The following is a 12,609-nucleotide window of genomic DNA, read 5'->3' as shown; positions in this document are numbered from 1 at the left end:
ACAACCAGAAACCACACAGCACCCCAGTGATTCTGGCCATGAAAGCCTTCGACAATACCTTCAGAGATCCTTTTAACATGGAATGCCAGGAACTAAATCTGAGACCATTCTCATGCAAGTCACTCAAATCACTCCAAAAATATCAAGCTGATAGGTGGGATGATATCGCATACCTGTCTTCCCTAGATTAAACAGGTAATCCATATGGGCAGGATTATATTGAACTTCTTGGATTCTTGGATGACACATCTACCCTACAAATATTCAGTCTGGCTTCAGGCCTGAATTCAGACCCAACATAGCTTTAGTTGCACTGGTAGACTCTTTCTTTTCAAGTTGGACAGCAGACATTCTTCTCTGCTGATTGGGTTAGATCTGCCAGTGGCATCTGACACACTTGACCATTTTTGTCCATCAGCTGGAATTTGGGGTTGGCATTAGTTGAATAGCTCCTTAGTAATAGTGGTCTTTTATGTCTGATCAGATACAAAGGCCCCTTCTGCACATGCAAAATAATGCACTTTCAAACCACTTTCAATCCACTTTGCAGCTGGATTCTACTGTGTGGAATAGCAAAATCCACTTGGAAACAATTGTGAAAGTGGATTCAAAGTGCATTATTCTGCATGTGCGGAAGGAGCCAAAGAGTCACCAGAAAGTGGCCTGGGATTTGTCCTTTGTTGTGACAAGGGTTTATATTCTTATGCGAGGCTGCTGAATGAGATCATCCAGAGCTGTGGATTAGGTGTCAGAATATGCAAATGGCACCTCGCTATCACAGCCTCCAGGCACATCAGTGCTTTGAGTCCTTGTACAGGGGCTAAGGCACAACAAACTGAGGCTGAATCCAGACAGCACAGAGGTGATGCTGATCAGGAAAACTGATGTTTTACAAAAGGAGTGGATCCAATTGTAGTGAATGAAGTGGAACTGGCATTTACAGAACATGTTAAAAGCTTAGGGTGGATTCATGGATTCAGCCTTCCCGTTCAAAAAACCAGACTGCTCTAACGGCGTAGAGAACCTTCTATATACCTAATCTATCTTCTATTTGATCTACCAACTCTCCTTTCTTAGAATCTGGCCATGCTGATACATGCTTTTGTAACCTTATGGATGAATTACTGTAATGCACCCTACATTGTGCTGCCCTTGAAAGCAACCTAGAAACTATAGCTTGTTCAAGTGGCTTGCTTAGCATCAACGGGAGCTTGTGCCTTTTCCATTATAGCTTTGCTTGTTTGTTTGTTTGTTTGTTTGTTTGTTTGTTTTATTCAATTTGTATGTCACCTTTCCCCACACAAGCTCAGGTGGCTTCCATCATATAATAAATACAATAAAACCATGAGTGTTTGTGCATGTTTGGTTTCTTTGGAACAAGCAGATATTGCCTTCAGCAGATATTGCCTTCTCAACTGTGCATGTTCCCCTCCTCTTCAATCTTACTGCGCCACAGATCAGAGAAGCCCCACAGTTTCCAGGAGTAGGGAAAGAGCAATAATTCCCCTGCCTGTGCAGGGAAAGGGGAGCACGCTCTGCTTGGCTTTCATGCACCAACACCCTTTCTCCCACCCATGCAGGAGCAGTTTGCCTGACATTTGAAAGACCTCCTTTTATAAAAAAAATTAAGACTTTTGATCTGTCACCCTGTGACAGTTCATTGAAATGGTGTGTAAAAAGAAGACAAGAGCGGCAGCAAACAACTTCCCAACCCAGAAACCAGGGGAAATGGTGGCTCAGCTCAGAAGAAGTAGCAGGACACCTCCTCACGTGTAAACTAGGAAACATGGGGCGATCCTGTTGCAAAGCAGAAAGCTGCTCAGCAGACAGCAAATGCACAAAGGGCCCATGAGTTATAAACCAGATTAAAACAGAAGATGGCAGCTAAAACAATAAATATTAGATACACTAATTTTCTGTGCTAAATAGGACAGAGCAATGGAGAAAAGAAGGGGAAGAGAGGTGGGAAAGGCCATTTGAATGGTACCACCTTAGTGCCTCAACCATAAGCCTGGTGGAGCAGCTCTGACCCACAGGACTGACCAAATCTTGAAGGACACAGGTCGTACTGGACAGACAGTTCCACCAGGTTGAGCCAGCTGGACATCTTTGGGGTTAGGGGTTACTATCAGATTGTTATTCACTAAGTGCAGCATGTCACAGGGGAAATGCTTTATGGAATGGCTTTTCTGAGTAAGGGAACACAATCTTTACAAATCTTCAGGATATCTACAAGTCCATTTTATTTGTTGGTTTTTTAATGGGGCACAGATTGCAAACATCTTTGCAGGGAAAATATCTGGGTGTTTTATTTGGCACCTGGAATTGTAATATCTTTGTTGATTTGGAAGTTACCTTGAGCCATGCCAAAAGGTGGAATATAAATAAAGCCAGCGTGGTGTAGTGGTTAACAGCAGGTGCATTCTAATCTGGAGAACTGGGTTTGATTCCCCGCTCTGCCGAGCTGTGGAGGCTTATCTGGTGAACTAGATTAGCTTGTGCACTCCACCTGGATGACCTTGGGCTAGTCACAGTTCTTTGGCCCTCTCTCAGTCCCACCCACCTCACAGGGTGTTTGTTGTGAGGGGGGAAGGGAAAGGAGTTTGTAAGCCCCTTTGAGTCTCCTTACAGGAGAGAAAGAGGAGATATAAATCCAAATCTTCTTCTTCTTCTTAAACAAGCCTTGAAACAGGGATTGAAGTTCTATTTCTCTCCTTTCCTGAGTTTAAATCATTTATTCTAGTTGAGCAAAAACAGGAAGGGAAACCTGGGAAGTTATGCAAATGCAAGTGTTCTTGTCTCTTGAAACTATTGGAAAAGTTATTGCAATGTAAAAGGTGAGCACATGGGACACAAGAGTTCTGCTGACAACACAAGAAAGTGACATAAAGATCAAAAGGAATCCAGTCCCCAGGGCCTGGAAATCTATCCAAGTGAATTTTTCCCCCTTTGTTTGAACATTCCGCTCCTGCTCTTGTGACTTTCTTGGTCTTTTAAGCAGAAGTGCTAGGATGCTGCTTCCAAAGGATGACTGCGTATCCTGGCCACCATACAGCTACTGACGAAAACAGCATCTCCTCTTCCCCCTGCAATTTTTAATAGGGCGAAACAAGTGACATTACATCAGCATGCTGGGAGTTTCCCTGCCTCTGTTCCATTTCATGAACTGCCACAGGGGAAGTGAGGGGGGAATTCACCCAAGGAAATCACATCCCACATTTTGGAGGAGACACAAGCCTGCCAATATGTGACATTTCAGCCCAAGCTAGGAAGAACAGAAACTAAGCCATTGCAAGTTATTCTACAATGAGCAAGAGGCACAAAGCAGGCATGCCAAACTTACTTCTGTCCAGTAGGTAGTTGCTATAACGTTTAGGATTATCCAGAGTGTATCCCTGCAAAACAAAGTATCCTAAATGGAAGAAATTCAGCCTAGTGCCTGATTTCGTAGCAGAAAGCCATGCAACCAATACACTAACAAACATATAATGCTTGCAGTATTGATACTCCGGTTGGACATCTCTTCTTTCCATTCCAGTGATGATCTTTTAGTAAACAAGAGCATCGTCCCACATGAGCAGGAAAATTTCAAGTGCAATATATTATTGTATTTTATTTTCATTGGAAATATCAGAGTATTTTTTAATACAACGCCTCAGCGTCTCTCAAGATAACGGCCGCATTTGAGTGCCTATGCTGAAACAGAGTTAAACACAACACTCTTTTTAGACCGCAGCGGAGGAAGTGAAGAAGTTTTACAACAAAATCCCAGCATTTCATGAAAGCCAGAAAGGAGAATGAATCTTGAGGAGAAAGGAATGTGTAGTCCATCTTGAACTGAGATTGCAGTCTCTGTACTCATCTGAGGCCCCTTCCGCACAGAATAATGCATTTTCAATCCACTTTCAATGCACTTTGAAGCTGTGTGGAATAGCAAAATCCACTTGCAAACAATTGTTAAAGTGGATTAAAAGTGCATTATTCTGCATGTGCAGAAGGGGCCTGAGACTTGTTGTTGGGGAACCCCTAAGAGATATGCTAAGAGGGTGGATGCTCCTATACATGGCAAATGAAAGGCAAGGAGGAGGATACCTACCAAGAAAGCTTACTGGTTGCTATAGTGCACACATTTAATATTAAGTTAATGTTTAATGACTAGAAGCACGTTTCTATTCAAATAATGGCAGGAAGAGTTTTCCATACATCCCCCTTAAGAGGATGGTGGGCACCAGGCGAAGAAGGTAGGTGAGAAAATAACAGGTACAGCAGATGACATGGCCACAAAGGGGAGACTATTTGAAGCTGTCCTGATTTATTTAGTACTTTTGTCCTGCAGAGTTTCCCTTCCTCTGGAAACAATATTAGATTAGTCAGATGTTTTAGGCCTGAGCAGGAATGTTTTGAGTCCCTATCAAATGACCTGGATAGGTCAGGCAAGCCTGATGTTGTTAGATCTTGGAAGAAGTGAGGTTGATCCTGGTGAGTATTTGGATGGAAGACCACTAAGGAATACCAGAAGAAGCAGAAGCAGGCAATAGCCAACCACCTCCACTTCTAAACACCTCATGCGTGGAAAACTCTGAGTGAGGGTGAGTTGAATTATTTTCATGAGTCAGATTGTAATGAATAAACCCAAGTTTAGCTCATTTTGTCATCAGTTCAGGACATAGAGGATGTTCTGGTAAACCATAACTTCTCTCCTCAGTTCACAGGGTATGCAAATAGAAACACAGTTTCTTTCAAGCACAATGTAATGGTACCCAACTGCCCAGAAAGTTAGGCTATGCTCCCAGAACTTACCTTGTTCTACAAAGGAAATAGATCCTACATCAGAATCTGAGTCCTAATCATGCCCTGATTCTAAATACACTATTAAATACCAACAGGTATGAAAGATGCAGAGTGGCTCAGGATATATCTACACGCTTCCTTGATGTTTAATTATCCTCTCAGCTCATAATCATCATCATTCAGTAGACACAGAGGTAGCCACTTCACTGGTCCAACATGCAACAGAATTCAGCTCTCCTACAGGTTGGTCACTGATGAGCCCAAACTTAATCTAGTTTATACACATGCTAATTGGATTATATGAGACCTCAGCATGGCTTCAAAGTGAGCTATAGTAATCATCCTATATATCATAAAGATGACAAGCTGTTGTGTTTCCTATGGCCATGCTATTCCAATGAAGCTGAAATGAATTTGCTCCAAATATTGTCACCAAAATTCCCTTTTGTAAATTTGGCATTAAATAAACATCCCCTGAGTTTTCACAGCTATTCTCCATATACTGGATACCTTCATTTGACACACAGTTATATCTGATTTCAGTACTTGACATTTTTACTGATATATTTCATAGTTGGGTGCAACAGTATTTAGCGTTTGGCCAAATATAGTTGACAGGCAGTGGTACATTACAACAGGCAAACCGTTTACCTTCAGGAAGTACTTTTCAAACTGTTCACTATCAAGCAATCTCCTTGTTGCTGTACCACTTTGCAGTCTTGCTTTAGGGTTGCCAGGCCTCCTGCTGCGGTGGGAGGCTTCCCATTGGCAACCTGCTTTGCCTGTCACCTCTGCAAATGGCGGTAAATAAATAAAAATAAATAAATAAATAAATTTAAAACCCACCAATGGCAAATGTTCCATGGAGTCACTTTTAGGGAAATTGTGGAAGTGACAGAAGGTAACTGGATGGTTTTACCACAGAGTTTTCAGAGTTTAGTATTCCTAAAATTTTACTGTAGAGTTTCCAGAGATTGCTAAAGCTGCCCTCTGTCTCTCTAGGGCTGATTCCGCATGGGCCAAAAACAACAGTGTGAAAACGGTGTGAAAACAGTATAGACCCTTTTACACCGTTTTAAACCCTTTTACACCGTTTTCGCACCGTTTTCACACTGCTGTTTTCAGCCCATGCGGAATCAGCCTAGGTTTCCCTAAAAGAGACATCATGGAACACTCATGGCCTAATCCAGGCAGGGGTGGGACGGGAAACAGCTTCAGGGAGCAGCACAGTCTTGTACTGACATGTTTGCCACCTCTACTGGCATAAAGGGCACCCCCACCGGTACAGGGAGCAAATATGCCAGCATCCCAGCCACCTCTCAGATCTGGGTTAGTGAAACCGGATTGGATGCCATCGGGGGGGGCGGGGGGGCAGCCAGAACCATTCCTAAAGGTGGAGCCAACATTATGGCCAGGTATGTAGCAGCCAGGGTTCTGAACTTTTTTTCACTCGAAAGGGAGGCGTAACTCCATTTAGTCCTATAGTGCGCTTTCAGGCAGGTGGGGGGTTGTTTGTTTTTTCATTTAAGCCACTTTCCCCTGCTGCCTGAAAGTGCTCTGGAGGTGGCATGGCAGCAGGGCCACCTCGGGCTTTGGATGGGGTTTCCAATGCTGTCTGCCTCCCCATGTCCCTATCCCATTCCCAGCTCCCACTGATTGGCCTGCATTGCCCAGCTACTCTGTACTGAGTGCCCACTGTTCACACAGGACCATGCTGGGCATCACCACAGCCCTTGCAATCTGAGGATGTGTTGTAGAAACACACAATATCCCTGCAAGAAGGAAAATCAGATATGTCTTAACTATTTTTTCACTGAAGAGCTACTAATAAGCTAGAATCCACAATTCCAGAAAATAATTTGAAAATCACTAATATATTGTTTTTGACAGGATTTGTGCCTGATATGTAAAGGGGTGGATGATTACTGTGGCGTTTGATAGATAACATGAAATGGTAATACTATCTGATGCAATGATAATTGGTTGGCATTTCTAAAGCCTTGCATTTCTAAAGCCTTGCAAAATTAGAACAACCAAGTTATGCCAACATATGTAAAGCATTTGTAAAGCCAACTCAGCAGTCTACTGAATACCAGTGCTTGGAGGCAACATCAGAGGTAAACTATTTGGCCTCTATGGCTCCTTGCTAGCTTTCCTGGGCAACTCTTTGCCGTCTCCGTGAAACAGACCGTTGGACTAGATCAGGGGTGTCCAACTCTGGCGCTTCAGATGTTCATGGACTACAATTCCCACCAGTCCCTGCTGATGGGGCTGATGGAAATTGTAGTCCATGAACATCTGAAGTGCCAGAGTTGGACACCCCTGGGATAGATGGACCACTGGTCTGATCCAGCAGGGCTTTTCTTATATTTCCAGAATTCAACATTTTCACAAACTGCAAATTCAGATTTTGCTTAGAAATGTCTTACTACAAATAGTGTTTTAACTTTACATCCTTCCCACGCCGACACTGCCAGAGATGACAGGAATCACTCCTTCGAGAGGCATATATCAGTGCTAAGGATAGAAAGGGAAGGCCATTAGACAGCACACAGAGAAGCCCAGTCGTTTGATTGCTCTGATGTGTCCACAGAATGTAACGAACATTTCAAAATTATCAGGTATTACACGCATTATGGAACCAGTCCACAGAAACAGATTCTGTGAAGACAGGTATTAAGTATTGGTATTAAGACTGCTACTTCCAATTGGTGACTGGAGATCTCCCATTATTACAATTGATCTCTTAGCAAAAGTGATCAGTTCACTCCGAGAAAATGACTGCTCTGGAAAGTGAACTCTATGGCATTATACTCCAAGTCCCTTCCCTCCTCAAACCCTGCTCTCCTCAGGCTCCCCATCCAAAATCTTAAGGTATTTCTCAACCCAAAGCTGGCAACTCTAACTGTTGTTGCAGTCAAAAAGGGGTTTGCTAAGAATCAAGAAAGACCAAAAGGAATAAACTGAAAATTAGGGGTTTTTTAATGTCAAAGCTCTCAGAAGAGCAGCACCCCTTCTCAAAAATTCATAAAGCCCACCATTAAAATATTAATTTCTGGGTAGCTTTTACTAAGACCTCAATGCATCCCACACCACCCTTGCGGACCTACCTACAAGAGAGATGATCTGAAGCATTGCTTCTTTTTGTTTTACGTATCTCACTACAGTTTCCATTTTAACATTGCAAAATGATTATTCTCCCTCACACCCCCACACCCCCACACGCCCTTACAGAAGTTGTACAGCAGTTGAAAATGCTGATGGCTTAACTGGTTTCATTTTTTTCCACAGCAGCCCTGAGGGGTTTTAACTCTTTCCGCTGTGCTGAAATCCTGCTTTTGGAGTTCAATGTTTAACTCGCGCTAGGAGACTCATAAATATTCGGAGTCACTCTCTCCCTCTCTGTTTGATTAGGAAATGAGCCTTTAACTCAATGTAATCCCCAAGCCATTAACAAAAAAGCCCTCAACAGCTCCACTATTAGAATTTCACTTCTAACCCACAGAGGATTGAATTAGATTAACATAACTACCAGCAATCTGAGTTTATTTTCTGTGCCAGAAAGAAATGTGTTTTCTGGAAAAATGGGGGTGGGGGGAGCAAGCATAAGAATAATGAAATGTAAAAATTGAGAGATGATAAAGGAATGGAATGAGGCTGAGCTGAAGGAATAACAGGGGGAAACAGCTGCACAATTTTACAAATTTGTGGCTGGTTACTGCTGATTTTTTACTTAGGCCTTCATGGTTCATAACATTTTAAATAATACTAGTTAATCCTTCCCACTTTCCTGGTGTTTAATTCATCCTCTCAGGCAGGTATCATGTCTACATTTCACACACCTGTATAGTCTGCTTGGCATGTGTGGTGTGTAATACACAATCTCCATGAGATGATGGATCACAAAACAGAAAAGGGGTTAGTAAAGTGGGTCAAACAACAAAACTTCACATTTGTAATTCATAACTGTAAACAGATTGGGGGGTGGGAGGGTGGATAAGGATCTCCCAGTCACTATACCCCAGTTAAAAACTGCAGTTGAAAAGTCAGTTCAGATATGACGGTACTGACAGGTACCTGGTTCTACATAATAGTTACTACCTTTTAGTGAAGTAGAAATGAAATAAAAGTGCCATGTTTTCCACACACTACATCAGAGTTTATCTAAAATGTATCTAATCTACAAAAAGTGGGAAATAGGGGCACCGCATAGTTTATTTAAGTACCAGATAGAACATGATATTTGACCCCCTTCAAAAAAGGATTTACTGGTCATTTGTAGCACAACATAAACACAAGAAAAGTAAGCAGATCTACTTAGAATCCTACTTGGATCTATCTAAAGGGACTTTAGGATTGTACTGGCTATCACAAAACCAGATGAACTTTAACTACTTTGTAAACTTATCCACAAAACAGGCAAAATTATTAAACTTCTAGGAAAAAAGAGAATTTTTGAGAAAATTCGCTCAAGAATTCTGATCTTGCAGAAGTGTTTAGTAATCATAAATTATTGCAGGTGTATGAATATTGGCATCTTACAACTTTGGAGAATTTATTATGAGAAAGAGACCAGGTTTACAATCCCTAATTAAAAATAGTAATTTATTTGAACTGTATATTCAGACTATGAACTGTTTTTAATAATGAAAAATTAATTCTTTTAACTGATTTATTGCAGGACCTAATGCAAACATACAGTTAGTTTTCACTGTAAATCCAGCTTCTGTTTGCAATGTTTCAAAACAAATATAGTATGTAAAAGATAGTATGTAAAACCAACAACAATTAGTTCTAGTAAAACCATGTCACTTTTCAGTTTAATAAAGTGCATTATCAAAATGCTAGTTTTACTGGATTATGTACATTTTTCCAAATATGCTTGAAACTCTTTCAAATATCTGAAACTCTTTCATAATGTTTAATCAGAATTTATATTTTTCTGTTATGCCAACATATGCAATGTTTTGTACTAGATGTTACAAAGTTCAGAAAAATAAGACTGGAGTAATAAGAATAGCTAAAAACGTACGTACAAAGTACAGAATTTTGGGTATTGATAAAGTTTATACTGAGCAACCAGAGTTCTTTATATACTTTTTTCAAAAAGATGGCTTATTAAACAATCTTCATAATATTCACACATCATAATGCTTTATTTAAAACTGCACTAAACTGAACACAGTTTAGAAAAAAGCATATTTCAAAATTATGATTCATTTTGTTCAATTAAAACTGAGACTAATAAAAATGTAGCAAATCAATTCTATTTTTGAGATTGTTGGAGTATATTTAAAGAGAAAGGGGAAAACCAAAACACTGCAATCTTTATCAAAGGTAGATGCTTCAAAAAAATCTTTTAAAGTAAATTAAGTAAATTCAGCAAGAACAGTAACAAGTTTCTGGAGTTACAAAATAATATATTGAGTATACCCTGTCTGCTAAAATAAAACCACCTAAGCAATAAATAATTACCCATTTCTTTATATTTTTATAACACAAAGTCCTCTGCATTTTACCCTTCACAGAAGATGAGATATAAAAGGCCATTTTTGCACGCAGAATGCCTTAAAACAAACTTCCAGCCTCTAACCATAGACATAATACATTGACTCTGACAGAGATGTCACAGCACTGTCTTCCCAAAGTCATTGTGTCCCTTTGGTCACTGGTGAATGTCCTATACTCATCAGACACATTTTTTTTAAAGTGAGATCCATTAAAAGCTTAGACTTAATGCACTGAATAATGTTTCTTTTCACATTTATATAATAGAGAAAATTCATTCCAAAGTTGCTGTGATAAGTTTCGAGGCTTAAAATTATTTCAAGAGAATGTTCATGTTGCCAAAGTTTGCCAGTTTCCAGACTTCATAGCAATGTTGGGGAAATATCACCTGTCCTTGAGAAGTCCTCAAACTTAGTCACGCTGCACACTGACCTTTCGGAGCACCAGCAATCTGAACTATTTCCATTCCCCAAACAATACCATTTGTCACCAACTTTTGTTTGTTTGCTCCAAGATGAAAAAGGCATCGTCACAAAAATTAGCCCATTAATGTGAAGACCTCTGATCAGTTTGCTTGCCTGTGCTTCGCTTTGATGTTCTGACAGAAAATGTGAAACTAGGCTTTATTTTTTTCCATCTTTCAGCCCAGTTAAGGTATATGCACCCATAATTTCTAGCCCAAATAAAAAGACTGATGCAGGGGGTAAAGCTGTTTCCCCAAAGAAAAGGGCAGAAATCAGGTACTCACATGCTTCAGGTTGCAAGATGAACCGCAGGACCAGGGTAGAATTTCCGTTGCCCCTCAGGTGTCTCTAATTGCTGATTAAATACCTTTTTGTTCTGCCTGCACCAGCCGAGAGTCCCCTCTGCGTCTCTGTCTTTCTTTGTGACTAAGGACACAGTACTCTGAGTCCCAACCTATAAATAGATTCCAGCTCCGTGATTGATATAACAGGCAGTTGACAAGGAAAAAAAAAAGCAGGTCTTAGGCAAAGCAGCGAACGCCTGGCATTCAACTCCACACTACATCCAAGGAGGAGCCCCCCACAGTCACCCGTGGGCAAAGCAAAGGAAAAGTACTTAGCAATTACTTCCTCAGCAATATTGCCAGAACTTCAGACAAGGAAAGCACAAGGAACAAGAACACGATGCATTAAAAAGAACTCAGGACGTAAATGATCTTGCCAAGGCCTCCAACGTAGTTTAACTCAACTCCCAAATTGTGCGCAGTAGCGGTGAAAAGTCCCTCTTCCCATCTCCGCAAAGAGAATGACAACTGAATTTGTCAGGCTGACAGCAGCTCACCTTTGCGAAAGAGTTGAGACACAGAACAAGAGTATGCGCCTTTTTTTCCAAAGCACCAGTTGATCAGGAAACTGCCTGTTAGCACCCCAGGTTTGCTTCCGCCTAATACAGGATTTCCTAGCTCATGGCATTCTCTTGGAGCATCAGATCCACATCCCTTTCCTCTGAGGAGTTCGTATAGACTTGGTTTTTGATCTTAAAGATGTCTTTTAATACCAGGACAGCCCCACGTGTTCAGACAGAGGAGATTGTGCTAATAGAGGACCAAATACCACTGGGGCTAGTTATGGATGACTAACCTATGGTGGGGAATCTTGCTGCTGGCTGCTGGAAACACTGAAGACAGTTGCAGTGATGTTGAACAGATCTTTTCCACTTCTAATTATTATAATTGTATTCAAGCTGTATGCTCAAGTTGTGCAGAAACTGTATTTGTTGGCACCAGCATTAAGTCTGGGTTTTCCTATCTTTTCTAGTTCTTAAGAGTTTTATCCTAAAATGAGAGCTCTGAACAATATATTGTGGATACATCTACGTTATTCATTTAAACCAATTTGAAACTGGTTTATAAAACTTATCTATAATTTGCTAAAGGTTTGGAATATCCGACGACAAACCCCCAGTCAATGGGTGTGAAGTGCATCCCTCCATTCTAACCACCACTCATATCCCTTCGCAAGACCTGGGGGCCTTGGGAAGTGAGGTGGGGGGGAAAGCGGGCCCGATCCTCCATGCTGGACAGCACACTGAGTCCAGCATGGAGGATAGGCCCCCCACCTCCCTTTCCTGTTTCTGTAGGACTTGGGAAACAAGGAGGAAGGGGAAAACAGTCTGATCCTCCATGCGGGCCTGAGTTAGTTGAGCCTTGCATGGAGGATCAGGGTCCCTTCCTTGTGTCCCAAGCTGTGCAAGTTTTGGGAAACAAGGGAAGGGAAACAGTCCTATCCTGCTGGCCCTCTGCCTCTGCCACCCTGCATCTTGAGTCCATTTTATTTCATTTTAAAA

General features: G+C 41.3%; 1 protein-coding gene across 2 annotated transcripts in view; it reads right to left on the bottom strand.

The window, feature by feature from the left end:
* The window catches only part of ESRRB (estrogen related receptor beta), a 218,818-nt gene extending 207,653 nt beyond the window's left edge, over positions 1–11,165 (bottom strand). Inside the window, exon 1 of one of the 2 annotated variants that reach the window (XM_048486027.1) lies at positions 11,048–11,165. Coding sequence is in view for 1 of the 2 variants with exons in the window: in XM_048486024.1 (XP_048341981.1) it covers positions 11,048–11,049 (2 nt within the window). In the remaining variant the exon portion in view is untranslated. The remainder of the gene's footprint in view (positions 1–11,047) is intronic. The other variant, XM_048486024.1, reaches the window with a different exon arrangement.
* Positions 11,166–12,609: the final 1,444 nt, after the last annotated feature.

Source organism: Sphaerodactylus townsendi, linkage group LG02 (genome assembly GCF_021028975.2).
Source record: "Sphaerodactylus townsendi isolate TG3544 linkage group LG02, MPM_Stown_v2.3, whole genome shotgun sequence".
Lineage (NCBI taxonomy): Eukaryota > Metazoa > Chordata > Lepidosauria > Squamata > Sphaerodactylidae > Sphaerodactylus > Sphaerodactylus townsendi.
The sequence above is the reverse complement of the archived record's forward strand: the minus strand, read 5'-3'. Positions and strand labels throughout refer to the sequence as shown.